We start from the raw sequence: 26,859 nt of genomic DNA, 5'->3' as shown, positions 1-26,859 counted from the left end.
TCACAGAAATAAAAATTAGAATGGCGGCTGCCAGTGGTGGAAGGTAAGGAAAAATGGAGTTGTTTAATGAGTACAGAATTTCAGTTTTGCAAGATATAAACAATTCTGGAAATTGATTATAAAACAATGTGAATGTACAACGAACTGTTTGCTTAAAGGTTAAGATGCTAAATTTAATATTATGTACACTTTTTAAAAATTGTTTTTTCTAGTTGTAGATGGACACATTATCTTTATTTTTATTTATTTATTTATTTTTAATGTGGTGCTGAGGATTGAACCCAGGGCCTCACGCGTGAGAGGCAAGTCTCCTACCACCGAGCTACAACCCCAGCCCTTATTATATACATTTTGTCACAATTTTTAAAGAAGGAAGAAAACACAGTGTATAATTTCATTGACCTAAAATTGTAGAAAATGCAAAGTAATCTATATTGACAGAACACAGATCAGTGCTTACCAGGGCACAAAGAGGAAAGAAAGAGGTATGACAAAGGGACTTGGAAGGGGGTACAAAGAAACTTGCAGGTGAGAGTTAACACTTTGTAGTGAGAATTTCAGAGGTATAAACATATGTCAAAATATATTAAATAGTAGACTTTAAATATGTGCAGCTTATTGTATGTTAATGTATCTCAATTCAGCTATTTCCTTAAAAAGATAAATGAAATGTTCTAATAAAAATGAGTGTAAAGTCTTACTTCATCATCAATCTTCATCTGAAAATCTTCCTCATTTTCTTCTTCTGGAGCAAAAAAGGACTTCTCACCATAGCCAGCATCCTGGAAGAGGACAATTTCATGCAATTGCAACACAAAGAGCACAAATTCTACTGAATATCAAATATCAAAGTATATCTTGCATAGAAAGTAAATTCTGTAAAGTCTTTATTCTATCACCACTGTATATATCCTAAGGCTATTGATGAACTTACTAGCTGATATAAGGATAGTTAGGACCCATTTAAAAAAAAAAAAACAAAACTAAATAGAGATGCTCACTTCCCCTGCTTATATGCTGATCTTTTTTAATATTTTATTTTTTATGGTTGGACACAATATCTTTATTTTATTTATTTATTTGTTTTTGAGAGAGAGAGAGAGAGAATTTTAATATTTATTTTTTAGTTTTTGGCAGACACAACATCTTTGTTTGTATGTGGTTCTAGGGATCGAACCCGGGCCGCACGCATGCCAGGCGAGCGCGCTACCGCTTGAGCCACATCCCCAGCCCTATTTTATTTATTTTTATGTGGTGCTGAGGATCGAACCCAGGGCCTCACACGTGCTAGACGAGTGCTCTACCGCTGAGCCACAACCCCAGCACCCAGCCCCTATATGATCATCTTATAGAGATTGAACTAACCACCCAAATGGATAAGCACCAATTTTCAAAGCAAAACAATAATGGGCATGGTGGCACATGCTTGTAATCCTAGCACCTCAGGAGGCTGAGGCAAGAGGATCACAAGTTCAAAGCCAGTCTCAGCAACTTACTGAGACCCAGTCTCAAAAAGGGCTAAGGATGTGGCTCCACGGTTAAGAGCCCAAATAAACAAGTAAACCCCAAGTCCTTCCTTAAGTCTTCCCACTGATGATTTAGGTATATTGTAGTTTCTCCCAGTAGAGAAATTACCACATAAAGTTTGCATTTCTATGTAGTTGTTAATAACCTAGTAACTATCATCTCTAAGTCACAGGCCTAAGCAGTACCTACTAAGTTGCTCACCTTCAGTCGCTGCTCTGCAGCTATCATGCTATAATAAGCACAGCACTGCTCTGGTGACACCATGGCTCTTATCTCCTCTTCAGTTGGTAAACGAAAATCAGATTTCAGTACCCACCAGTTTGAGTCCATCCCTAGAAAAGATACAAAAACACCATTTTGAATTCTAAAGGTTCTGACATTTATTGACAATAAAAGTAGAGCAACCAAAGACTGAAATAGGCAATGATGTAAATGATAATAGACCTCACCACCATTGACATGACTATCTGACCAAGAAAAGTCCTGTTAAGTTTCCAGAATCTCATTTTAAAACATTCAACAATCACACTGAACTCCCTAGTGTTCAAATATCTTGAAAGCAATCAAGGGCTGGGGCTGTAGCTCAGTGGCAGAGTGCCTGCCTAGCATGTGAGAGGACTGGGTTCAATACTTAGCAACATAAAAATAAACAAATAAAAATAAAAGCATTCTGTCCATCTATAACTACAAAAAAATTTAGAAAAAAAGGGCAATCAAAAACTGAGCACATGCCTATAATCCCAGCAACTCGGGAGGCTGAGGTAGGAGGAACTCAACTTCGAGGCCAGCCTCAGCAATTTGGTGAGGTCCTAAGCAATCTAGCAAGACCCTGACTCAAAATAAAAAGGGCTCAGGATGTAACTCAGTGGTAAAGTATTCCTGGGTTGTTCAATCCCCAGTACAAAAAAAAAAAAAAAAGGCCATGAAAAAAGCAATCTTGGTGCTGAGATTGGGCTGGGGCTCAGCAGTAACACACTTACCTGGCAAGTATGAGGTATGAGGCACTGGGTTCAATTCTCAGCACCACATATAAATAAATAAAGATCAATAACTAAAAGAATATTTTTTTTAAAAAAAAAAGCAATCTAAACCTCCATAGTTAGAAGATTTGCTACTTTCTCCTTCCAAAGGCCATCAATCTATTTTATCAGTTGTATGCTTATCCTTTAACTCATCATAATTCTTTGAAATTATGAGAAAATTACAGAAAGGAAAAGTAACTGGTCACACTGATGACCTGTGCGTTTGAAGTCAGCACAGAGCTTTAACCTCTTCCGGATGCTGCTTTCTGAATGGGAAGGAAAGGCTTTTTTTATATCTTCCATTCGGATGCGCCGAGGCCGATCTTTACTCTTCCAAAAGAGGCGGTAAATAAAAACCTGCCCAACAAACCAAATGTATTTTATTAGATAAAGGAAAGGATAGATATCCTCACCAGGGTCCCTTTCTCTGCTGAGCTCAGATGTTTTCATCTTTCCTGTGTCCCCAAATCCAGATACCCATTTCTTATGCATCCTGACCCCCGACCCACACTCCCATTTTACCTGGAGGAAGTCTCGAATGTGCGTATTGGCCCTTTTGGAGTTAGGCCCAGGAACTTCAAACAAGGGGCACTGCTGTCCAACCACAAAAATATCTACTAATTCCCGAATATAGTAACCCTGTCTTGTCCGAATGATCAGGAAGTCAGTTTCTGGCATCTTATGAAGATAAATTGGAGCACGAAAAAGGTTGTTCTCAAATGCCTAACAAAAGTAAACACAAAAATCAGACAGATTAGTCGTAGGAAATTCAGTCAAGTAATGACAAAGGAAAATCAAACTTGCTCCTCTCCATTAGTCTAAGTTTATCCAATAAAATAAATGAACTATCATATGGAATATATCAAGAAAGGTTAGACTTTTTTTTACTCATTGTCTTTTAGAGTCAGAAAGAGGAAAATATAAGATTCAGATTCCGATGAGGCTGGCTCTGCCATTTGTTCTATGAAGTCGGATAAGTTTTTTAATTTCTCTGAGCTTAATTTTCTACAAAATGGAGATATTTAAAATGCCTATACTTCAGAGGATTGCTATGAAGATTAGATGTAAAAATTACTTTATAAACTAACAAGTATTAGTATGCTATTGCTCTAAATCTCTGCATAACATCTGACACACAACAGGTAAGATCAAAATATTTACTGAAGCTGGACATGGTGGCACACATCTACAATCCCAGCAACTCAGGAGGATGAGACAGGAGGATTGCAACTTTGAGGCCAGCCTTAACAACTTAGCAAGACCCTAAACAACTTAGTGAGATCCTGCTGTAAGATCATTGGTAAAAAGTACCTGCAGGGTTCAATCCATAGTGTGTGTGTGTGTGTGTGTGTGTATATATAATTAGTGCATTAGTTAAAAAAAATCAGAAAAAAACAATTAATGAAATAGCATGCCAGAGAAGACAACTAAACACAAGAAAAGAGGAGGACAGGGGACAATAAGAAAATATTAAATGTAGTTTAAGTAGAAACCAAATGGGGATCAACGGAAGAAGTCTATGAGTCTAGGAAAAGCCTTCCCAGAAAATCCTAGAATCTGACAGAAAGGGGACAACCTTCATTATACAGGTGAGAAAAGTTCTGAATATGAAATGTAGACAGAAAAAGGATTACAAAAAGACATTAAAGGATCTTTAAGAGATTACAAAAGAATGGGTGTAGTGGAGCAACCCTGTAATCCCAGAAATTCCAGCAACTTGGGAGGCTAAAGAGGAGGATCTCAAGTTTAAGGACACCCTGGAGAACTTAGACCCTGTCTCAAAACAAAATTTTAAAAAATGGGCTGGTGCCAGCACAGTGGTGCATGCCTGTAATCCCAGCAGCTTGGGAGGCTGAGGCAGGAGGATTGCCAAGTTCAATGCCAGCCTCAGCAACTCAGCAAGGTTCTAAGCTGCTCAGTGAGACCCTATGACTCAATGGTTAAGCACCCCTGGGTTCAATCCTTAGTACCCCCCCAAAAAAAGAGAATGGGTTAGGATTGTAGTAGCTCAGTGGTAAGGCATCCCTGAGTTCAGTCCCCACTGCCACTAATAAAATGAGTCTACAAAGGAAGGGCATGGAGGGGGTAGGGTGCAATGGCACATGCCTGTAACCCCAGGGGCTCAGGAGGCTCAGACAAGAGGATCACAAGTTCAAAGCTAACTTCAGAAATTCAGCAAGGCCTAAGAAACTAAGCAAGACAGTGTCTCCAAATAAAAAGTAAAATAAGGGCTGGGGATGTGGCTCAAGCGGTAGCATGCTCGCCTGGCATGCGTGTGGCCCGGGGTTCGATCCTCAGCACCACATACAAAAAAAAAAAAAAAAAAAAAAGATGTTGTGTCTGCTGAAAACTGAAAAATAAATATTGAAATTCTCTCTCTCTCAAAAAATAAAAAAAATAAAAAGTAAAATAAGGTGGGGATGTGGCTCAGTGGTTAAGCACCCCTGGTTCAATCACGAGTACCAAAAAAAGGAGAATGGAACCAGGCATGATGACACATGCCAATAATATTAACAACTTGGAAGGCTGAGACAGAGTTGTAGGTCCAAGACCAGCCTGGAGGCTGGGGTTGTGGCTCAGTGATAGAGCACTTGCCTAGTATGTGTGAGTCATTGGGTTCGATTCTCAGCACCCACATATAAATGAATGAATAAAACAAAGGTGATGGACCTTTGTTTTATTCATTCATTTATAAGACTACTTCTATTAAGAAAAAAAAGACCAACCTGAACAGCTTAATGAGAGATCCTGTCTGAAAATAAAATTTGAAAAGGGCTAGGGATATAGCTCAGAGGTACAGTGCTTGCCTAGCCTGTATAACCCATTAAGTTCTATCCCGGTACTGCAAAAGAGGGAAGGGGGGAGGTGGGAAGGGGAGGAAGGATAGATTGTGGTAAGGGGCTAGAGAGTGTAGCCCAGTGATAAGGCCCTAGGTTCTATCCCTAGCACCACACACACTTGCACACAGGCACACACCCTTAAAGGGAAATGGAATGTAAATGTAAAGGATAAAGAAAAAACTGGAGGATACACAATAACAATAGTGAAATAAATTAGGTAAAAGAGTAAGGAAAATGGCAAAGATTGCCCAAAGAAATGAGACAAGGCTGGGTTTTGACTCAGTGGCAGAGCACTTGCCTAGCATGTGTGAGGCACTGGGTATTTCTCAGCACTGAATATAAATAAATAAGGTAAAGGTCCATTGACAACTAAAAACTTTTTAAGGAAAAAAGTTAAAAAAAAGAGAGAGACAAAAATCAAGGTAGAACAATGCTACAGAGTTCCTCACAACATCTGTGGACCTCCATATTTTCCCTTAAATATGCAAAAGCTATTATCAGTGTACCTAATACCCATTAGAACAAAAAATAAAAAGCATATTTCATTATCATAGGACTATAGATGGTCCAAGTATGGTCCAATACTCAAAAAGATCACAACTCATTACCAAAAAGTACCAATTTTACACAAAGGAATTAAACATTCATAAATTACATTACATACACACTAACAGGCACACACAGACTTTGGAAAGTGAAAATATTTTCTCTCCCCATGTGGTTTGCACATAGTAATTTCCAGCAAGCCTGGGAGGGAAATGAGCAATACGAACTCAGAGCAAGGATCATGAGCCTGCCTGCTCCAGCTTAAGGGGAACAGTCTGGAAGATGTGGCAGTTGTTCCAATTCTACATTAACTTCCATATGTCACACAGATATTACTGGGCTTATCAGTGTGTATTTATAGCAAACTTCTTTATTTAGCCTCAGAATAACGCAATTAGGGATTGGGGGTGTGTAGTTCAGTGGTAGAGAACTGTTCAGTGTTTAAGAGTCGCTGGGTTCAATCACCAGCACCACAGGAAAAAAAAAAAAAAAAAAAGGAAGGAAAAACAAAATAAAAAACCCCACCCATCATTAAGGGCCAGTTTTAAGAAAAAGATTATTTTAAAAAATTTTTAGATTATACAGATCTTTGCTATAATTTATACATGTAATATTATCTCAATCAATTATAATTGGTTCTTTCTGGGCTAACTAGCTCCTTATCTGTCAATTTCCCTAGCAAAAGAATAAGAAATAGAAAGAATTCTTCACCTGTAGTAATTGGCCAGGATGGAGAGAGCCCAGAAAAGGAGATGTATGGCAGTAAACAGTTTCCCCATATTTACAATCTGGAGCTCCAGGATCTTTTCCAGGTTTCTATGAGAAACACAGCAAACTAAAATTACTATCACAGGATATAATCAATAAACCAATACATAATATTGTACAAGCATAGCACTTATTAATATTAACCACAAAAATACTGTTGCTCCCAAGAAATTTATAATATAAATAAAACTACATATTCACAGATCATTGATATGTAATTACAGCTACAGTAATAAAATTTTTTTGAGCAAAGACTCACCCGTTTATAATAGTTTTTTATCTTGGTTGCCATGCCAACTTGCATCATTAAAGGTCCATTTTCCTCACTGTATTCTGCAAGAATAAGATCTCCATCTTTGCCTGTGAGGTCCTGAGGTGTGCGCATAAAAAACATTTCTCCACCACCGGAAGCTTGCCTCTCTTGTTCTCTCATCTGTCCAGAACAAAGAAAATACAGTCCAGCTACTGACAGGACAATAACTATACACACTGATGTAATTCAATCTGAGAAAACATAAAAAATATTTTACCTTGCTATTTTTTCAACTCCATTGTGAAAAATTTTCAAACGCTAGTAAAACTGAAAATACAGTTCTATGAATACCTATTATCCCACTACCTAGATATAACTTCATATTTTTCCATATTTGTCTATAACTATCTCTCTATAATTCTTCTGAACCACTTTTGAAGGCTGTAAGTCACTATAATGCTTGAAGTATTTTCCTATATATCTCCTAAGAATTAGGATGTTCTCCTAAATAACCAAAATAAAATTTCATCACATCTATGAAAATAAACAATTCCTTAATAGAATATCTAACACATTCCAAATTTACATCACAATTTTTTTAAAAAATATTTATTTCTTAGGTGTAGATGGACTCTACACAATGCCTTTATTTTTATGTGGTGCTGAGGATCGAACCTGGATCCCACCGGTGCTAGGCAAGCACTCTACCACTGAGCCACAATTCCAGCCCTACATCACAATTCTTTTATAATTATTTTTTAAATGTTTTTAGTTGTAGATGGACACAATATCTTTTAAAATTTATTTTTATGTGGTGCTAAGGACTGAACCTAGTGCCTCACACAGGCTAGGCAAGCACTCTACCACTGAGCTACAACCCCAGTCCTTATAACTTCTTTTTTGTAACCAGGATTAAGATATACCTTGGCCTTCTTTTTTATGTGTTTTAGCAAAGGCTGGACTGAGTGGGGACCTGGCTGAGATAGTGCTCCAAAGGAATACTTTTTCAGAGGAGGGCGATGAAACTGCCGAAGTTTGATGGGGCCCATGTGTGTGGGGAAGAATGGCTGTCGTAATTCCACAGCAGGAATTGAGTGCTAAAATGGGAAATAGAAAATTTAAAATTAAGTACTGATTTAAATTAGTAAATTAGCCAAGGTAAGATCTACCCATATCCTTCATCAGAACAAAGCTGTGGGATCCCCTCCACCACAGAAAAAATGCTTATTTGTACCTGAATAATATTCCCTCCGAAAGTACCTCGAAGACCCTGTTGCTTGGGGTAATAATACTCATCATTGGAGAGATTCCAGGGATCTTTCACTTCTGGCTGAGACATGTTCTAATGATAAACCATAAAATAAACCTTAGTCAGACTACCCTTCTCCATTTCCTTTGTTTGTTCTTCTAAACCCCAAGTCCCTTTTCTCTTATCAGACCTGCTGTGGTTCTTCCTTAATGACTCCTGTTTTCCCTAAGAGAATTCGACTCTTCTTTAGAGATGATTCTTTCTTACTCTCCTTAGAGGGAGAATTAGAAGTAGCCTCCTCCTTCTCATCAGGAATCTCTGGGGATAAAACAAAAATGACTCTGGAATTGCTATCCCTGATTTACATTACCTACTGACATATCTGAAGTTCCTAAAGATGTTCCCAGACCATTTTTAGTCCACAATTCACTCTATATGCAGGACATCTTTTTTCTCCATATTTTTATTGGTGCATGGTAGTTGTACATAATGGCGGGGATTTGTTGTTACATATTTGTACATGCACACAAAATAACAATATAATTTGGCCAATATCAATCCCCACAATAATAATGCCTGACCTCTTAAAAAGAGCTACTTTCTCACATTCCTACATGAATTTTCCCTAAATGATACACACAAACTAGAAACAGAGCCACAACTCTGCTCTCTCAAACTGTTACCTATAAATTTATAGTTTTGACCTTCTCCAACCCTTCAGATTTCCTCTTCTCCCTTAACTTTCGCAGAAAGGTATCAAAGATAGAGAAAGTACACTGGCCTCTGCCAGTAACATACCCAAAATGAGGTTTTCATCATTGGGATCAAGTGTCAAAACCGGAGGCTCCAACAGCCGGGGCATAGCCTGTGCATCCCAAATAATATTGTCCTCCCAGCGTCCATACACCAGATCCTCATTGTCAATGGGGAAAATGGAATACCAAGGTTTGTCATCATCCAGAGTAGCTGTAAAACCTAGTCAAAATAGGAAGAAAAAACAGGAATAGACAAAACTTTTATGCCACTTTCAATCATCATTCTAAGCAAACAGAAAGCAAATGTAGCTATTAAAAAAGGAGCCTATTTGATACAATGTATCTCAATTTTTACAAACTGTTGCAGACAAAATGTTCATTACAATATTGTTTCTAATAGTCAGCCCAAATGTTTAATAAAGGATTGGCAAAGTAAATTATGGTAATGAAAGATATGTTAAAACATGCTAACAGTTGGGCACAGGTGCATGCTTATGAATCCCAGGGGCTTGGGAGGCTGAGGCAAGAGGACTATTGAGTTCAAAGCCAGCCTTTACAACATACTGAGGTCCTAAGCAACTCAGTGAGACTCCATCTACAAATAAAATACAAAAAAAGAGATGGGGATGGGTTCAAAACCCAGTACCAAAAAAAAAAAAACAAAAAACAAAAAAAAAAAACAACTTGGGAAATTTAGAAAGGTACAAAGAAAATTGAAGTTGTCTGTAATCTTACAAATCAGAAATAACTACAGTGAACCCTTTACTATATTTCCTTTTAGTAAGCTTTCTGGTTATAGAGCCTGCTGCTTCTTTCATTTTTATAAATGGGCTATCAGGTATACCGTTTCTTTTTTTTTTTTTTTCATTTAAAATATTTCCCATGTCATTAAACATTTTTACAAAGAACTATGAAATGACATAGAAAAATATGCTGAGAAAAGTACAATATATAAAACCGTACATACAGAAATGAGCTCAAATATGCCTACACATATATCAAAACAGAAGTCAAGGAAAACATATCAAAATTTTAACGTGATAATCTCTGGATAGATTACTGGTGATTTTCTTTCTGACACTATACTGTATTTTCAAAGTGCTCTACATTAAGCATGGTATACTTTTTAAAAACCTATTTAAGATAAAAAGCAAATTCTAGGATTGCAAAGATAAAGGGACTTTAGGGGCTGGGGTTGTGGCTCAGTGGTAGAGCACTTGGCTAGGATGTATGAACCACTGGGTCTGATACTCAGCACCACATAAAGAAATAAAAAAAAAAACTAAATTTGAAAAAATTTGGGCTTTAGAAACAAAAGTATACTATAAAGGTTTGTTAACTTCAAAATGGCTGTCACATTTTTCTAATAAGAAACCAGAATGGGGGCTGGGGTTGTGGCTTCAGAGGTAGAGCACTCGCCTAGCATAAGTGAGGCTCTGGGTCCGAGCCTCAGAACCACATAAAGTAAAATAAAGACACTGTGTCCACCTATAACTAAAAAATAAAAATTAAAAAAAAAAAGAAACTAGAATGGGCTCGGGACATGGCTCAATGGTAGAGTGTTTGCCCAGCATGTGTAAAGCCCTGAGTTCAATCCTCAGCACTACCAGAAGAAAAAATATGGAAAAAAAAAAAAAGAAGAAGAAGAATTTGGACTAGAATCAGAGTTTAGACCCAAAACAAAGAGCCATCACAGACGCACACCTTGTTGAACATTGTAAGCCATAGCATTCCTAGTCATACTGGAAGGAAGCCAGCCTGCCAGGCTTGCACGCTGAGGTTTTGTCCCTTTGTGTTTGACATCCTCCCCATCCCAGATGATATCATCCTCCCAATGCAGCTGTGTCACCATCAGGAAGTTTTCATCAGCCAGAAGATCAGTGCCATTGCTTTCCTCAAGTTTCCTAAATTCCTGTAGAAGTAGGAAAGAAACAAGCCCTTGATTGGTCAGTTCCCACTCGAAATCCCACACCAGAGATACACAAGACATATCAAAAGTGGTACTTAAGAGAACCACCTTATAACAGAATATATTTTTCCTCTCCCACTCCTAGTTTGGAACAGCTTATTTCACAAACAGAATCCTTAGAATGAGGGCTATTACCAGGATGATATACCATACCAAACCAAGCAAAAGCTTTAAACACCTACACTTCTTACCACATATCTCCCCTTCTAAAAAGCTTAGAAAAAAAAAAAGGTGATAAGAGTACTAAGCACAGATTCCTTTTTTCAGTGTTTCTTACCTCCATCATTCCACATTTTATCACAGGTTCATGTTCAGTCTTTCTCAATTTGAAGCCATAGTCAAATCCACTGCCATCTTCAGGGACACTTAGCATATCATACCACAGTCGGGCAGGCCCATAACGCCACTCAGCCACTCTTGGTTTGGTATCTGTCACTTTATCTATATCTCCAGTTGACTGGGAGAACTTGGACTCCACAGGAGCCATCATTGTAATCTGTAACAGAGCAAGGAAGTCAAAAGGGGAGAATTTCCCTATCCCAGATATCCTAAGTCTATAGGGAACTAACAATCAAAAGGAGAACTTAGAGGAGTCAAGAAGATGATTCTTGACTAGGAATCTTTACCTGGAGTTAGAATGTAAAAAACGGAGGTATACTATGGCACATTCTGCCTCTTATTCAAACTTTCTTATTCAGCACTATATCACCCACCATACTTGCCTGCGACTGCTACTCCCACCCAAATCAAATACTATTACACCAAGGAAGGGACAATTGCTGTACTTGACTCATAATTAATCACTGATAATTAGCACAAAACTCTGCCTGATGAGGTGTTATTTCCAATTTTGACATAAGCTAGGGAGAATTGTATCTTTTCTCCTTATAAGCCTTAACCCAGGTCTTTGTGTTGCCTACTTCATCATCAGAGAGACACTGCTCTGGAGGTGGTGGTGGAGCATAGTCATAGTTCCACAAAGACTTCTGGTTGACTTCTGATTCTATTGAACACTCCACTTCCTGGATCTGTTCTTCCTGTATCAGCTCCCGATGCTTCTTTTTTCTCTTTCTCCGAGCACTCCGCCAAACTGATGGGACATTCTTCCCTGGTCCAAAAAGACGTAAGAACCGTAACACCTAGAACACAGGACATATTACTATGTCAGAGACTCAATATCAGATAGGAAATAGCAGCTTTTTTGTTTGAAAACTCTCAAGGGATCTATTCTACTATAGAGAAATTGAGGAGTGCTACATTCAGATTTATAAAATACATAACAAAAGTAATGTTCTCTTAATAATTTGGACTAGTTCTTCTGAGATAACAGGACAATTTCTAATAAGAACACATGTCCTATAAAAACATACACAAGTTCAAAAAAAGACCTAATATAGCATAAACAGCTTTTATATAGACAATTATGTTACTGAATAAGGAAACCCTTAAGTCCTATTCATTCTATACTCAGCATCTGAACAACAGAACTCAGTATCTGGAAGAGGTCAGTGGTTTGCAGTATGGATACTCTCCACAGTAAGTACCTTTCCAGGCCGAAACTCTGGAAAAAGTTCTGTGACACTCGGCAACAACTTGGTGGCATCGTGCTGCATAATCCCAGCCAATGGTAAGGTCAGCTTTCCATCCTCAGATTCTGCCTGTGTTGCTTCCTGAGGTCCCATCTCAGATTCTGAGTCAGAGGAACTACTGAAGTCCACTTTTTCTGAGGCCAAAGAGGAAGGGGCAATGATGGAGGGCAAGATGATGCCTTCTCCATCTTCAGACACTGCAACAAGGAAGAAAAACGCCTTTGGCATGTAACTGTTAGCATAATTCCTCAAATTCAGTCAATACCCACTCTAGGCTAAATGCATGGCTTAATGGCAGGGGATAGAGTCCCAAGCACCCAGATTACTAGTTTGCAACCCAGAAAACTTATCCAACTCATTTCTTCCCACCATGCCCAACTCACCTTGTACCTGGTACCCTAGGGTTGTGACGAGAGAAAACAAACACTATTACTACATTTACTACTTTCCATAAGTGACCAATATTGTGCCCAATGTAACGAAAAGCAAAATAATGTAATACTTATAATATCAGTCAGGTCCTATGCTGTCCAGGTCAGTAATCCATAAAATGGAGAATTTTAAGCCCACAGGATAATGATGAGATTGTTTGGCATAAAATAAAATCTACACACAAAGTTAACAGTGACATTCAGCCTCCAGACTAAAAAAGAAATGGCTTGAAACTCCAACAGAAAAAAATTGGGGTTAACATATCACCAAAATACAGGAGACCAAAGGTGTTCTTCCCAATCAAGCCCATGACAAGGTTATTACTGTTATATTCTAGATTGTCTCTTTTGAACAGGTAGTTTCTAAATGTGAGTATGCAAATTAGTTGCATCAGAAATTCTTAGGAAAGTCTTTTTTTCCCCTGTAGGAAAAGCGTTTGAAAATTCCTGGGTTCTACCCCAGATTCTCTCAATCAGACATTCTAAGAATGAGAGTAAGCTGTCATTTTTAAAGACTTGAGATAATTCTGATAAGCAGTCAGATTTGAGAATCACTGACCTAAACTACTACTTCTTCACTGCAGTTCAAAATACTATTAAATGTTTTAAAGGTAAAGTTTCTCTTTAATACTAAAATCTGAGATTATATAGATTATATAAATCATTATTAGAAGTGTTATCCTTTCCTAGCAGTTTAATTTAATAATCTCTCATGTGGGTAACAAAAGCCTGGATTTATGAATGTAAATTTGTTCCTTGAACAATAACAGACAGTCTTTACTTACCACCAGTAATAGCATCCTGGTCCTTATCTTTCTTCACTGGTCCTGGTGGTGGAGGTGGAGGAGGCATCAACTTGCAATCAATGTCTTCACAATCAGCATCATAGTCATCTTCATCATAATCTAAAAAAAAGAAGAAAGTAGTTACCTCCTCAACATCCAGAATGCTGGACAATAGCCTTGAGCTTCCTTGCCACTCGATAATTTAAAGCACAATAAGAAGCACTATACATAGCCTTTAAGAATACACAGAATGCCGGGTGCACTGGCACACACCTATAATCCCAGCAACTCAGGAGGCTGAGGCAAGAGGACCATGGCTTCAAAGCGAGCCTTGGCAACAACGAGGCACTGAGCAATTCAGTGAGACCCTGTCTCTAAATAAAATGCAATAGGGCTGGGGATGTGACTCAGTGGTCGAGTGCCCCTGGTTTCAATCACAGATACCAAAAAAAAAAAAAAAAAAAAAAACCCAGAAGATGTAGCTTCTGCCTTCAAAAAAGATATTATTTCATGGTTTTAGCCAAATGCTTACTACCTCATACAGAACATGAGAAAGCTTCAAAAGCTATTTGAAATCTTTTACTGATTAAACTCCAGGGCTTTGTGCATGTGTGGCAAACATTCTACCAACTGAGCTATATCCCCATCCCCCTTTTCCTAATCATATTGTTTACTTCTGTTTTATCTTCAGCCTGCTCAATCTCATAATTGAAATGAAAAATTTTCTTGTCAGTTTCTCGTAAGATCAGATTTTATTCTCATCTCCCAAGTCTTGGACAGTCTTTTTTTGCAGTTTATTATTATTTTCACTGCTCTCTAACCACCAGCAACACTTAATACTTGGTCCTGAATGCTCTTTTATTCTCCTGCATAATCCCAAATTCCTTTTCTCAATAATTGCCCTTACCAGTCCCAAACCCAAATCTGTATTATTTTGCCCTGACTTAGCACATCTATAATTCCACCATATCTGTTACCACCCATAGAACTTTACTACTCAGATATCCCCTTCTGTTACTATCAATGCCACATCCATCCTCATTCTCCCACCTTATGATTTTAGTTGACTTTCTCCTTGATCAGTCTGTCAAGCTGCTTTGTATGTTTCTCCAATCAATCATTAGTGCAGTAATTACAATTTTCATTCATTAAGCTTCCATTATGTGCTGGGAATTTTTAGCTATTTTATATATAATCTTCTTAATAATGATACAAAATAGGAATTATTCTATATCTCATACTCTGTATCTCATATTCTGTATTAAGTCATACTGATGCAGTATCAGTATTGCTCAAGTTTGACCCTGGCTATCATCTTCCACAACTGTCACCCTATTCCAGACATTGAAAACTTTACATCTAGCCTGTGAGAACAGTCTCCAAGTTAGTCAGTCACTTTTGCTCTTTAATCAAAACTCCAGAGCAACAAATAATACTTCTCTAAACTATCACATAGGAAGAAAGGCTACTTAACATTTACAGAGCATCTACCACAGTACTATACTATGTAGGCACTTTCAAATCAAAATTCTCATAAGGCATATTTGGGGGGGGCTATTGGGGACTGAACTCAGGGGCACTCAACCACTAAGCCAGATTTCCAGCCCTATTTTTTTTTTTTTTTATTTTATGTAGAGACAGGGTATCATGGAGTTGCTTAGTGCCTCACTTTTACCAAGGCTGGTTTTGATCCTCCTGCCTCAACCTCCTGAGCTGCTGGCATTAGAGGAGTGCACCACCACATCTGGCTCCCAAGGCTTTTTTTTTTTTTTTTTTTTTTTTTATGCTGGGGATTGAACCCAGAGCCTCGTGCACACAAAGCAAGCACTCTACCAACCTGAGCTATATCCCCAGCCCTCACAAGGCATTTTAATGAGATCAACATTATCACCAACAAGTAAACCAAGAGATTATTACAAATGAGAAAGCCTTGGGCTGGGGATGTGGCTCAACTGGTAGTGCGCTCGCCTGGCATGCGTGCGGCCTGGGTTCGATCCTCAGCACCACATACAAACAAAGATGTTGTGTCTGCCAAAAAACTAAAATAAATAAAGAATATTAAAAAAAAAATGAGAAAGCCAAGCCTCAGAGACCACATAACTTGCCCACAGTCACACTGAATATGAGTTGTAATTTGAACCTATGACATTCTGAACCCAAGTCCATTTCTTTTTCATTATACCACCTACTTCTCACTTAACGGTCTATGTTGATTTATAATTCTTTACAGTATCAAATTGCAAGTAATGTATAAAGGTGCTAAAAAATTGTTCTATATTTGTTTTTTACTACTCAGAAGTTTTCCATTACTTTTAAGAAAACCTGCTGACCAATTTCCCCATATTACTAACTTACCATCCCTAGTAAAGACAAGAAAATTGAACCTGAAAAATCAGAGCTGCTGCCACTTCCCCTTTAGCCTAAGCCAAGGTGCTCAAAAATAATAGGTATGCAATTTGACAGTAATTGTGGTATTCCACCAAAACTAAACTAAACACTCTAGCTGGGCATAGTGATGCACACCTGAATCTCAGCAACTCAGGAGGCTGAAGCAGAAGGATTCCAAGTTCAAGGCTAGCCTCAGCAACTTAGTGAGGCCCTCAGCAATTTAGCAAGACCCTGTCTCAAAATAAAAAAGATCCAGGGATGTAGCTCAGTGGTAAAGCACCCCTGGGTTCAATTCCCTGTAGAAAAAACAAGTAAATATAACACTATACACAAACATGAGCTTATGGTGGGCTTGTTTTATATACTATGAAAATTTGTTTTATATTTGTTTATTCCATTGTCCCCAAAATGACAGTATCCCTGAAGGCACAGTGTACAACTAATATTTTTCATGGGTTACTTCTTATGTTTGTATGCCATTAATTCCCTTTTTATAAGTAATACCCAAATCCATTCACAGGCCCTCAAAAAAACTAAGCTCAAGTACTTTTTTAAATACCTTTATTTATTTTTATGTGGTGCTGAGGATTGAACCCAGGACCTCACACATGATAGGCAAGTGCTCTACCGCTGAGCCACAGCCCCAACCCCACTAAGCTCAAGCATTTATAAAGGTTTTATCAGGGGCTGGGGATATGGCTCAAGTGGTAGCGCGCTCGCCTGGCATGCGTGCGGCCTGGGTTCAATCCTCAGCACCACATACAAACAAAGAAGTTGTGTCCGCTGAAAACTAAAAAATAAATATTAAAACACACTCTCTCTCTCTCAAAAAAAAAAAAAAGGTTTTATCTGCATTTCTCAAGAGCACAAAATCTAATTTGAAGAGGTGGACAATAAAAAACAATTTCACATAAAAGTTTCAAGCAGTGAGAGATAGCATAGGGCACTACAAGAATAAACTATGATCAACTACTTTAAATTCAAGATCTCGAAACAGAGCTCCAAAAGATTTTAAAAAATGGATTTTATTACCTTTGCATCATGTTGCCTATCAATGTTTATAGCATGAAACAGGTACTCAATATCTAATGAACTGAATTCTTAAATTTTAGGATATGCCACTAGCTAACTGCAGAACTTTTGATAGTTTCACATTTTACTAAAATTCTCTTCAAGTTGTCCTCATCCATTAGGATGCTAAGAATCGATAATCACTAAGTCATCTTCCAGTTCGATATATTTTATTTATTTATTTTTTTTTTTGGTAGGACTGGGGATTGAACTCATGGGTACTCTACCACTGAGCTATATCCCGATTCTTTTTATTTTTTATATAAATAAAACTAAGATGTTCAGGCTGGCTTCAAATCTTTGATCTTCCTGCCTAAGCCTTTCAAATTCACTGTGGCAACAGGTGGGACCAATCTTGAAATTCTGATTCTACAATGCAGCACCATACAATGGGGGAAAAAAATCTAATATTGTAAGCAAGCATACTGGTAATGAGCAATTTGAGCCAGAAATTACAAATGCTCATTTGTATATGAAAGTGTATACTTAATCCTTTTTGTACTATCAATTCTTTGAGGACAAAGACTGAGCTTGTTTCACAGATGCCAACTTTATTTTTACTTGGGATTGAACTCAGGGGCAATTTACCACTGAGTCACATTCCCAGCCCTTTTTTGTATTTTATTTAGAGAGAAGGTCTCACTGAGTTGCTTAGTGCCTCACTTTTTGCTGTGTTTGGCTTTGAACTCACAATCCTCCTGTCTCAGCCTCCCAAGCTGCTGGGATTACAGACACGCACCACCACACCCAACTCATAGACTCCAACTTTGAAAAGCATCTGAAAACAGTGCTATGAACCCTGTGAACTCAGATATCAGAGATCAAGAAAGAAAGCATTATCATCCTTATCATTGAGAATTTCAGACTTAACAGTATGAGGAATAGAAGCTTGAATATGGCAAAACTGTCTGAAAACACACAAAAAAGGATAGCAGCTACTTGGAACTGACAAAGGAAGAAGAGCAAACACGTGGAGAAGGAACAATGACAGGAGGCAGACAAGAGAAGCACTAAGCAACTCAGTGAGACCCTGTCTCTAAATAAAATACAAAATAGGGCTGGAGATGTGGCTCGGTGATCAAGTGTCCCTGAGTTCAATCCCTGGTACTCCCCTCCCCAAAATAAAGAAAGCAGGCAGAGAAACCAAAGCCCAAGCCAGACATGGTGGTATACTCCTGTAATCTTAGCGACTCAGGAGGCTTAGGCAGGAGGATCCCAAGTTCAAGGTCAGCCTCTGCAACTTAGCAAAACCCTGTCTCAAATAAAGAAAATAAAAATAAAATTCTAGGGATATAGTTCAGTTTACAGCGCCCTTGGGTTTAATCTCCAGTTCCAAAAAAAAAAAAAAAAAAAAAAAGAAAAGAAAAGCCCAGACTACATACATAAAAATGCAATGGAATTCTATATTCAAGACGCCAAAGAATCACCTGAGTGGCAAAGGGGCTGCAAGCTCCCCATTGTCTGCTGATATCTTCGGCTTTCATCTTCTGCTACCTCATTGATGTCTGAATAGTCCACAGCATCTTCTGTACTTCTAATCCAACCTATAAATAAAAAGCGGGGAATCTCAAGAAATAGCCAAGGAATTCTCACTCCTTCAAATAGTTCCCTTTAAAAGTACATGTGCCGTAAGTGGCCAGCCTCCTCCCCCACCTTCCTCCCCATAACCCAGACTTCACCTTCATCATTTACCAAGGCACTGTCAGTCCCTGTCAATTCTTCATTTGCAGTGAGTTCAGTGATCAGGCTGCCCAGACCCAAAGCTCCCAAGCCTGCCAGGTGCTTCTTACACTCCTGAAAAAGGGACAGCACCAGAATCGAAAGTGTCCCAGACTCCCTGGTTCATAACCACCATATATCCACATGAAAAATGATTCTGCAGTGTGCTTGCTAAATTCAAGAACTGTATAGTAAATCCACTAAACTCCACATTTATCAGATCTTTATTAAATAAAGTACCATGTCCAATTTCATGGCCACACTTTAAGGTAACAGGACTATTCAAAGAACCACCACCAAGAACAGCAGTTCTCCAAATAAAGGCCAAAGCACTGAGGTCATCCGGATTAGAACTGATCTTTTATACTCTTTAGTGCGGGAGTGTTGTAGGGGAAGGGGAACACTGGTCAACAGCTTTATTCCTTGTAAATAAATTAAAGGGAAGTCAAAGCAGCTAGTTTCACTTGGACACTGGTAACAATATCATGAATGTCTTTGAACACACTGGGACCAGAAGAGGTCAGCCCCCTTCCCCTCGCCCCGATGGTTGTAACATTCACTTTTCTGCTGCCTAGGGCTAGAACCCAAGGACTGTTGCTGGCTCTAGAGCCATCCAAGTCAGCGATGTCAAAAATGTAGTTTCAAGATTTTCCAAGGTTCTAATTTTAAAGGTTTGAAAGCAACTTCACTAGGTTCACCAATTGTTTGGTCAAGTAAAACGTAATCTCCAAAGACACCCACCCCGCACCACAGACCTTCTTACTTGTCTCCTGTTTTCCCTCTTTTCTCCCCAACCTTGCCCATAACTGCACCCTCTCGCTCTACACTACTCTTTAATAAAATCTATGAAGATACAGTACTATTCGCTTTCGTTAATAACGTCTTCTATTCTCATTTCCTAAGCAGCCTCTACTCTGCTTGCTCCTTCTACTCTCCTTAGCCACACCACCCACAGCCCTATCCCCACGCCCACCCCCTCACATCGTCCAAGACGTTTTCCCCCTCCAGCTGCCCAGCTCCATTGATGTTGCCGAAAAGGAAACCGGTTAAAGAAAATGGGCCGCCTCCAGCAGAATCTTCATCGCTGTCCGTGTCGGACATGATGGCGGCAGTACTGCCGGCAGCGACTGCGGACCGCAGCAAATCCAAGCCTGGTCCCATGGACCGGAAATAAAAACATCAGTCGCACAGAAGTGACTAACAGGGCTCCTTGACCCTACATGCCCCTACCGGAAGTTGAACAAGGGAAAAAGCAACCGGAAAGACCGGCTGTCCTACAGGGAAATAGATCGGTGTTACTACTTTACTAGCCGTTTTTGATTCGACCATGCGAGATCACGAGGTAGGGCAGGTGGGAAGCGGTTGGTCAAAGAAACTGTTCGGTCCCGCCCCCTCAGGTACGCGCGTGCGTTCGCTTTGCACCGGAAAAGGGCAAAGCATCTTTCTCCGTTCAGAAGGGATTGTGGAGTCACGTGGCCTGTGTCCTGGAAACTGCCGGTCACCACGTTACGATACTGGGAAGTAAGGGTAGGGATCGGTTCGTTTGTTTGGTGCTGCCTGCGATTTTACTGCTCCTTTCCAAAGTGAAATTTGCAGTGAATTGTTCAGGCAGCCCCCAGCTGTCGCAGAGGTATCGGTGCAATTACTTGTTTTGAATTTACATTTCTCCATAGTAATAGATTTTCCCCACAACGTCTTACTTTCGGAAATGTGAAAGATTATTAAAATTAACTGGCTCTTCACCTAGATTGACAACGTTTTTCCCCTGAATCATTTGAAAGTGGGTTAGTGGGTTGGGGGATGTAACTCCGTGGTCACGCAAGCACAGCCCTTGGGTTATTACCGGCAACGCAAAAAATTAAACACTAACATGGGTTCCTCAGTCCTAAAAGTAGTTATCTTATTATGTAACCACAGAACCATTATCACATCTTTAAAAACCGAGTCAATATATGTTTAACATACACAGTATCTATTTACCTACTTGTCCTAATTGGGAGTATTTTACATATTTTCCAATGCAGGATCCATAAATGCGTTGCTTTTTTTTTTTTTTTTCATCTCCCTTTAGGCCAAATCCACGTGCCTTTTTTCTTTGTTTTTCATGAGACTGGATTTGGGAATAATCCAAGCAATTTTCTTGAAAACATTACATGTTCTGAAGGTGATTGTTTCTTCGATTTGATTACATTTAAATATTGTACATGCCATAAGAAGGCACAATGTTGTCCCAATATTGGTGATAATAAATTTGATCATTTACATAAAGTGGTGACTGACAGATCTCTCCATGGTAAAGGCATACTTCCTCCCTTCTGTAATGAAAAAGTAATCTATGGGTGACATTTTGAGATCCTGTGACTATTTAGTTCCAAATGCTGTTTTACCCAATGATTTTAATTGCCTGAATCAATTTTATTGGGAGAGCGCAAATAAGTGATTTTTCAAATTAAGTTCTTTCTACATTTATTAACTGAACTTATTCAGTAAACAAAGTATTACCTCCTTTCTTTTATTTTTCCTTATTATTTATTTATTGGTACTAGGGATTGAACACAAGGGCACTTTATAACTGAGCTACATTTCCAGTCCTTTTTTTTGGGGGGGGGGGGGTTAGAGACATGGTCTCGCTGAGTTGCTTAGGGCCTCACCCTTGCTGACGCTGGCTTTGAACTCTAAATCCTCATGCCTCAGCCTCCTGAGCAGCTGAGATTACAAAAGTGCACCATCACCATCATGCTTTGCTATTTCTAGTCGTCTTTTTTTTTTTTTTAGTTTTAGGTGGACACAATATCTTTATTTTATTTTTATGTGGTGCTAAGGATTGAACACAGTGCCCCACGCATGCTAGGCGAGAACTCTACACTGGGCCACAACCCCAGCCCCTCTAGTCTTTTTCTTTTTTATTTTGAGACAAGGTCTTGCTAAGTTGCTTAGGGCCTTGCCAAGTTGCTGAGGCTGGCCTCGAATTTGAGATCCTCCTGCCTTAGCCCCCTGAGTAACAGATTACAGCACCACTGCACCTGGCTGTATTTTTCTTTAAGTCCTGGGGATTGGACTCAGTGGCACTTAACTACTGATCTGCATCCCCATCCCCAGCTCTTTTTTTGTATTTTATTTAGAGCTGGGTCTCACTGAGTTGCTTAGGGCCTCAATAAATTGCTGGGGCTGGCTTTGAACTCAGGATCCTCCTGCCTCAGCCTCTCAAGCCACTGGGATTACAGGCATGCACCATCGTGCCTGACTGTATATTTCTCTAATGCTTTACAACATAGTACTATCATTGTTTTGATGCTCCAGTTGTCACAAATTTGTCCAGTGGGAAACACTTCAGTCCTTTTTACATGATCATTAGTCTTTGAACACTTTTCTTCCTTCATGACACAATATGTATCATGTTTTCTCTGTATATTCTCTGACCTGGAGCTAATAGCCATTTCTCAAAGGAGCCCTAGTTGCTTTTGTTTTTTTGTTGTTTGTTTGTTTTTGGTACCAGGAATTGAACTCAGGCACTCAACTACTGAGCCACATCCTCAGCCCTATTTTGTATTTTATGTAGAATTCATGATCCTCCTGTCAGCCTCCAGAACTACTGGAATTATAGACACGTGCCATCATGCTTTTTACTGGAGAATGGTGTTTAGAAATCAAAATTTGGAGTGTCATTGCTTATCGACCTTTTCAGTAGAAAGAGCCAAAATAAGAAAATAATGAGTTTACACTAGTAATAGTTCCAACACCACAGGTTTTTCCTCACCTTTACCCACTTTGTATGTGTATCTTGTTTCTCTTACCATGTAAACATTGGTTCCCAACACCAATATATTTACTGGTCAAAATTACAAACCAGGGGACAGGCGTGGTGGCACACGCCTGTAATCCCAGGGGCTCTGGAGGCTGAGGCAGGAGGATCATGAGTTCAAAGCCAGCCTCAACAAAAGTGAGGTGCTAAGCAATTCAATGAGACCCTGTCTCTAAATAAAATACATCATAGGGCTGGGGATGTGGCTCAGTGATCGAGTGCCTCTGAGTTCAATTCCTGGTACCAAAAAAAAAAAAAAAAAAATTACAAACCATTAGCACTCCAACAATTAAACCTAAAAAATGTTCAGGAGTTCTTTGCAGTTTTTTTGTCCTTAAAACATAACCCATTAAGTATATACAAAGAACTGTGTTCCATTTTGCAAGCATATCTTATATAGAGTGTTTATTTTCAGTTTAGTTAATTTTATATAGAGAAAGTCAAATCTACATAAAAAGCTATTCCCATGCAGGCATGGTGGTGCATACTAGTAAACCCAGCAATGTGGAAGACTGAGGCAGGAGGATCACTAGTGTGAGGCCACCTTGGCAACTTAGCAAGACTATCTTAAGATTTAAAAATAAATTTTAAAAGGGTTGGGGATGTGACTTAGTGGTAGAGTGCCCATGGGTTAAATCCTGAATACCAAAAAATAAAAAGCCAATCCCACAGAAGTCTTGCTCCCTTGCCTGTAACCTCTATCCCATTCCCATCCATTATAAATAACCATTTCCTATAGTTTCTGGTATGTCCTATAGTTTGTTTTTCAAAAATAAGCACATGGCTAGGAGTGGTAGTTCTCACCTATAAGAACTGCTGAGCTTGGGAGCTGAGGCAAGAGGATTGCAAGTTTAAAGCCAGCCTCAGCATCATAGTGAGGCCCTACAAATTTAGGGAGACTATCTCAAAAAGGGCTGAGGATGTGGCTTAGTGGTTAAGGACCCCTAGATTCAATTCCTGGTACAAAATAAATAAGCACATGTATATCTGTCTATATTCTTATTTTCCCCTCTTTTCCTTAACAGAAAAGGTAGCATGCTGTGTGTACTCTTTTCACCTTGCCTTTTTTCACTTAATAATATAAACTGGAAATCTTACTGTACCATTTCATAGAGCTTTTCCATATATATATTTGGTTCAGTGGATTAAACCCAAGGGTGCTTAACCACTGAGCAACATCCACAGCCTATATATATATGTGTGTGTGTGTGTGTGTGTATATAATTTATTATAGACAGGATCTCGTTGAGTTTCTAAGTACCTTGCTAATAGGGTGCTGAGACTGGCTTTGAACTTGTGATTCTCCTGCTTCAGCTTCCCTATCCTCTGGGATTATAGGCATGCACTACTGTAGCAGGCCTTTTCCTCATATTTTTAATGGATACTTCATGGGAACAGTGTTCTAACAGTAGTTAGACCAGGCACAGTGGTACACATCTAGAATCCCAAAAACTCAAGCAACTGAGGCAGGAGGATCAAAAATTTGAAGCTAACCTGAGTAACTTAGTAATTTTAATTTCTTTTTAAAAAATGGCTGGAGATGTATCTCAGTGGTAAAGTGGCTCTGCATTTGATCCCCTGTACTGCAAAAAAAAAAAAAAACAGTAGAATTAATCCTTTTTAAAAATTTTATTTATTTATTTGTAGTTCAACACAATATTTTTATTTTATTTTTATGTGGTGCTGAGGATGGAACCCAGCACCCTGCATGTGCTAGGTGAGTGCTCTACCACTGAGCCACAACCCCATCCCCTAGAATTGACCTTTTTGATGGTACTAGGGATCAAACCCAAGGCTTCAATGCATGCTAGGCAAGCACATTACCACTGAGATACACCCCCCAGCCACTGAAATATATTTTTTTAAATATTTATTTTTTAGTTATAGGTGGACACAATATCTTTATTTCATTTTTATGTGGTGCTGAGGTTTGAACCTAGTGCCTCACGTGTGCTCTTACCACTGAGCCACAACCTCAGCCCCTGAAATGTTTTTAATATACCTTTCATTAGTTATTTAATATACTATATTGCTTCTTAAATGCTTGTGCCTGAAGAAAAGCAGATTCAATGAGAGATAGATGGAGGCTTATAGGATGTGAAAGAGGACTTCAAATATATTAGTGTTAAAGGCTCCAATCTTGACTCAAAACATGGTTTTAGGTTTGGGGGTGTAGCTTACTGGTAGTGTGAGCTTAGACTGTTCAAGGCCCTGGGTTCAGTCCCCAGCACCAACAAGAAAATGGTTTTTCATTCATGTAACACATGACCCAGAAATTTCACTCCTACTTTTTCTACCCAACAATTAAAATCATGTACAAGGATGTGGGGAAAAATGTACACTCATACATTGCTGGTGGGACTGCAAATTCATGTAACCACTTTGGAAAGCAGTGTGGAGATTCCTCAGAAAACTTGGAATGGAAACAACATTTTACCCAGCTATCCCACTCCTTGGTTTATACCCAAAAGACTTAAAATCAGCATACTATAGTAACATAGCCACACCAATGTTTATAACAGCTGAATTCACAATAGCTAAACTGGAACCAACCTAGATGCCCATCAGTAGATGAATGGATAAAGAAACTGGTGTATATACACAATGGAATATTACTCAGCATTAAAAAAGAATAAAATTGTGGCATTTGCAGGTAAATGGATGGAATTAGAGGATATTATGCTAAGTGAAGTAAGCCAATCCCAATGAATTAAAGGCTGAATGTTTTCTCTCACTAGTGGATGCTGATCTATAATGGGGATGGAAGGGAAGAATGGAGGATCTTTGGATTGGGCAAAGGGGAGGGTGGGGAGAGGTTATGAGGGTAGGAAAGATGGTGGAATGAGGTAGATATCATTACCCTAAGTACATATATGATTGCATGAATGGTGCATCTCTACACCATGTACAACCAGATAATTGAAATGTTGCACTCCATTTGTGTATGATGAATTGAAATGCATTCTGTCATGTGCAACTAAATATAATAAAAAATAAATAAAATCATATATACACAAAAAACGTTGTACACAGATATTAGTGATAATAAAAAGTGAAAACCCAAATGTCCATCTGATGAATAGAGAAATAAGATATATTCATCCAATGGAATATTGACAATAAAAAGAAATTAAGTACTGATATGTGATATAAAATGGAATTTGAAGACATTATGCTAGATGAAGAGAGTTATAAAAAACTACATATTGTATGATTGTATATAATATCCAGAAAAGACAAATCTATAAAGAAAGACTAGTGGTTGTCTAGGAATGGCAGTGGACTATTAACAGGGATTAACTGCATGAAGCATTACTGGAGTCATAGAAATGTTCTAAAATTGCATTTTGGTGATGTTTGCACAACTAAATTTACTAAAAATTTTTAAATTATACACTTGAAATAGGTGAATTTTATGGTAGCTAAAACTATCTCTCAGTAAAACTGAGGGAGTATTTTGTTTTTATGGTGCAGGGTGTCAAACCTAGGGCCTTGCACATACTAAGCACATGCCTTACCAATGAGCTACACCCCAGCCTCAAAACTGTTGTTTTTTTTTTTTTTAAACATCAGCCTCAGCAACTTGGATCTCTTCTCAAAATAAAAAATAAAAATACTGAGGATGTAACTTAGTGGTAGAATGCACCTGGATTCAATCCCTAGTACCAAGAAAACAAACACATGGTTTTGCTCTTCCTTACTAGTACACTTAGTATTAGTGCACTACACCATACCCAATTACCATCCAGAATTAGTCACACATTTTTAAAAATAACACATAGGATATATTGCTGAGATAGTGAAAGGGGCAAAGGATATTAAGTGATGTGTCTTTACACTTAGTCCCTAATGTAGTAGTGCTTGTAATATACAAGACCTAAATTATTTACTAACTGTAGTTTGAGAAAAAATATTGCCTGCACAGAACTAACTGACCTGTTATTAGTGAGAATCTGGAAGAGAAGCTAAATCCTGAGGATGGATAAGTGTGGCGCAAGAATGAGAGTCAATATTAGAACACAGTTCCCTACCCTGATTATCTGGTAAAGAAAAACAAGTACAGTTCCATGTTGGTGCACTGTGCAATATGACAGTTATAGTTATTTCATCCTTTGCAAGTTGAAGAGAATTTAGAAAGCACTCAA

At 38.6% G+C, this 26,859-nt stretch overlaps 1 protein-coding gene across 5 annotated transcripts in view; it reads right to left on the bottom strand.

Moving 5' to 3' along the window:
• The window catches only part of Taf1 (TATA-box binding protein associated factor 1), a 77,497-nt gene extending 57,424 nt beyond the window's left edge, over positions 1 to 20,073 (bottom strand). For 2 of the 5 annotated variants that reach the window (XM_077793560.1, XM_026412598.2), the window contains exons 1-18: positions 19,894 to 20,073; positions 18,873 to 18,987; positions 18,621 to 18,737; positions 13,735 to 13,854; positions 12,474 to 12,715; positions 11,850 to 12,068; positions 11,207 to 11,425; positions 10,665 to 10,872; positions 9,004 to 9,180; positions 8,396 to 8,523; positions 8,191 to 8,298; positions 7,880 to 8,053; positions 6,963 to 7,136; positions 6,647 to 6,751; positions 3,072 to 3,272; positions 2,765 to 2,906; positions 1,729 to 1,859; positions 702 to 782 (exon numbers count right to left, since the gene is read on the bottom strand). In XM_077793560.1, coding sequence (XP_077649686.1) covers positions 702 to 782; positions 1,729 to 1,859; positions 2,765 to 2,906; positions 3,072 to 3,272; positions 6,647 to 6,751; positions 6,963 to 7,136; positions 7,880 to 8,053; positions 8,191 to 8,298; positions 8,396 to 8,523; positions 9,004 to 9,180; positions 10,665 to 10,872; positions 11,207 to 11,425; positions 11,850 to 12,068; positions 12,474 to 12,715; positions 13,735 to 13,854; positions 18,621 to 18,737; positions 18,873 to 18,987; positions 19,894 to 20,073 — 2,841 coding nt within the window. The remainder of the gene's footprint in view (positions 1 to 701; positions 783 to 1,728; positions 1,860 to 2,764; positions 2,907 to 3,071; positions 3,273 to 6,646; positions 6,752 to 6,962; positions 7,137 to 7,879; positions 8,054 to 8,190; positions 8,299 to 8,395; positions 8,524 to 9,003; positions 9,181 to 10,664; positions 10,873 to 11,206; positions 11,426 to 11,849; positions 12,069 to 12,473; positions 12,716 to 13,734; positions 13,855 to 18,620; positions 18,738 to 18,872; positions 18,988 to 19,893) is intronic. The other 3 variants (XM_026412599.2, XM_077793561.1, XM_077793562.1) reach the window with 3 other exon arrangements.
• Between the last annotated feature and the right edge of the window lie 6,786 nt (positions 20,074 to 26,859).

Source organism: Urocitellus parryii, chromosome X, assembly GCF_045843805.1.
Source record: "Urocitellus parryii isolate mUroPar1 chromosome X, mUroPar1.hap1, whole genome shotgun sequence".
Taxonomy (NCBI): Eukaryota; Metazoa; Chordata; class Mammalia; order Rodentia; family Sciuridae; genus Urocitellus; species Urocitellus parryii.
Note: the sequence above shows the minus strand (reverse complement) of the source record. Positions and strands in the feature narration are given on the sequence as shown.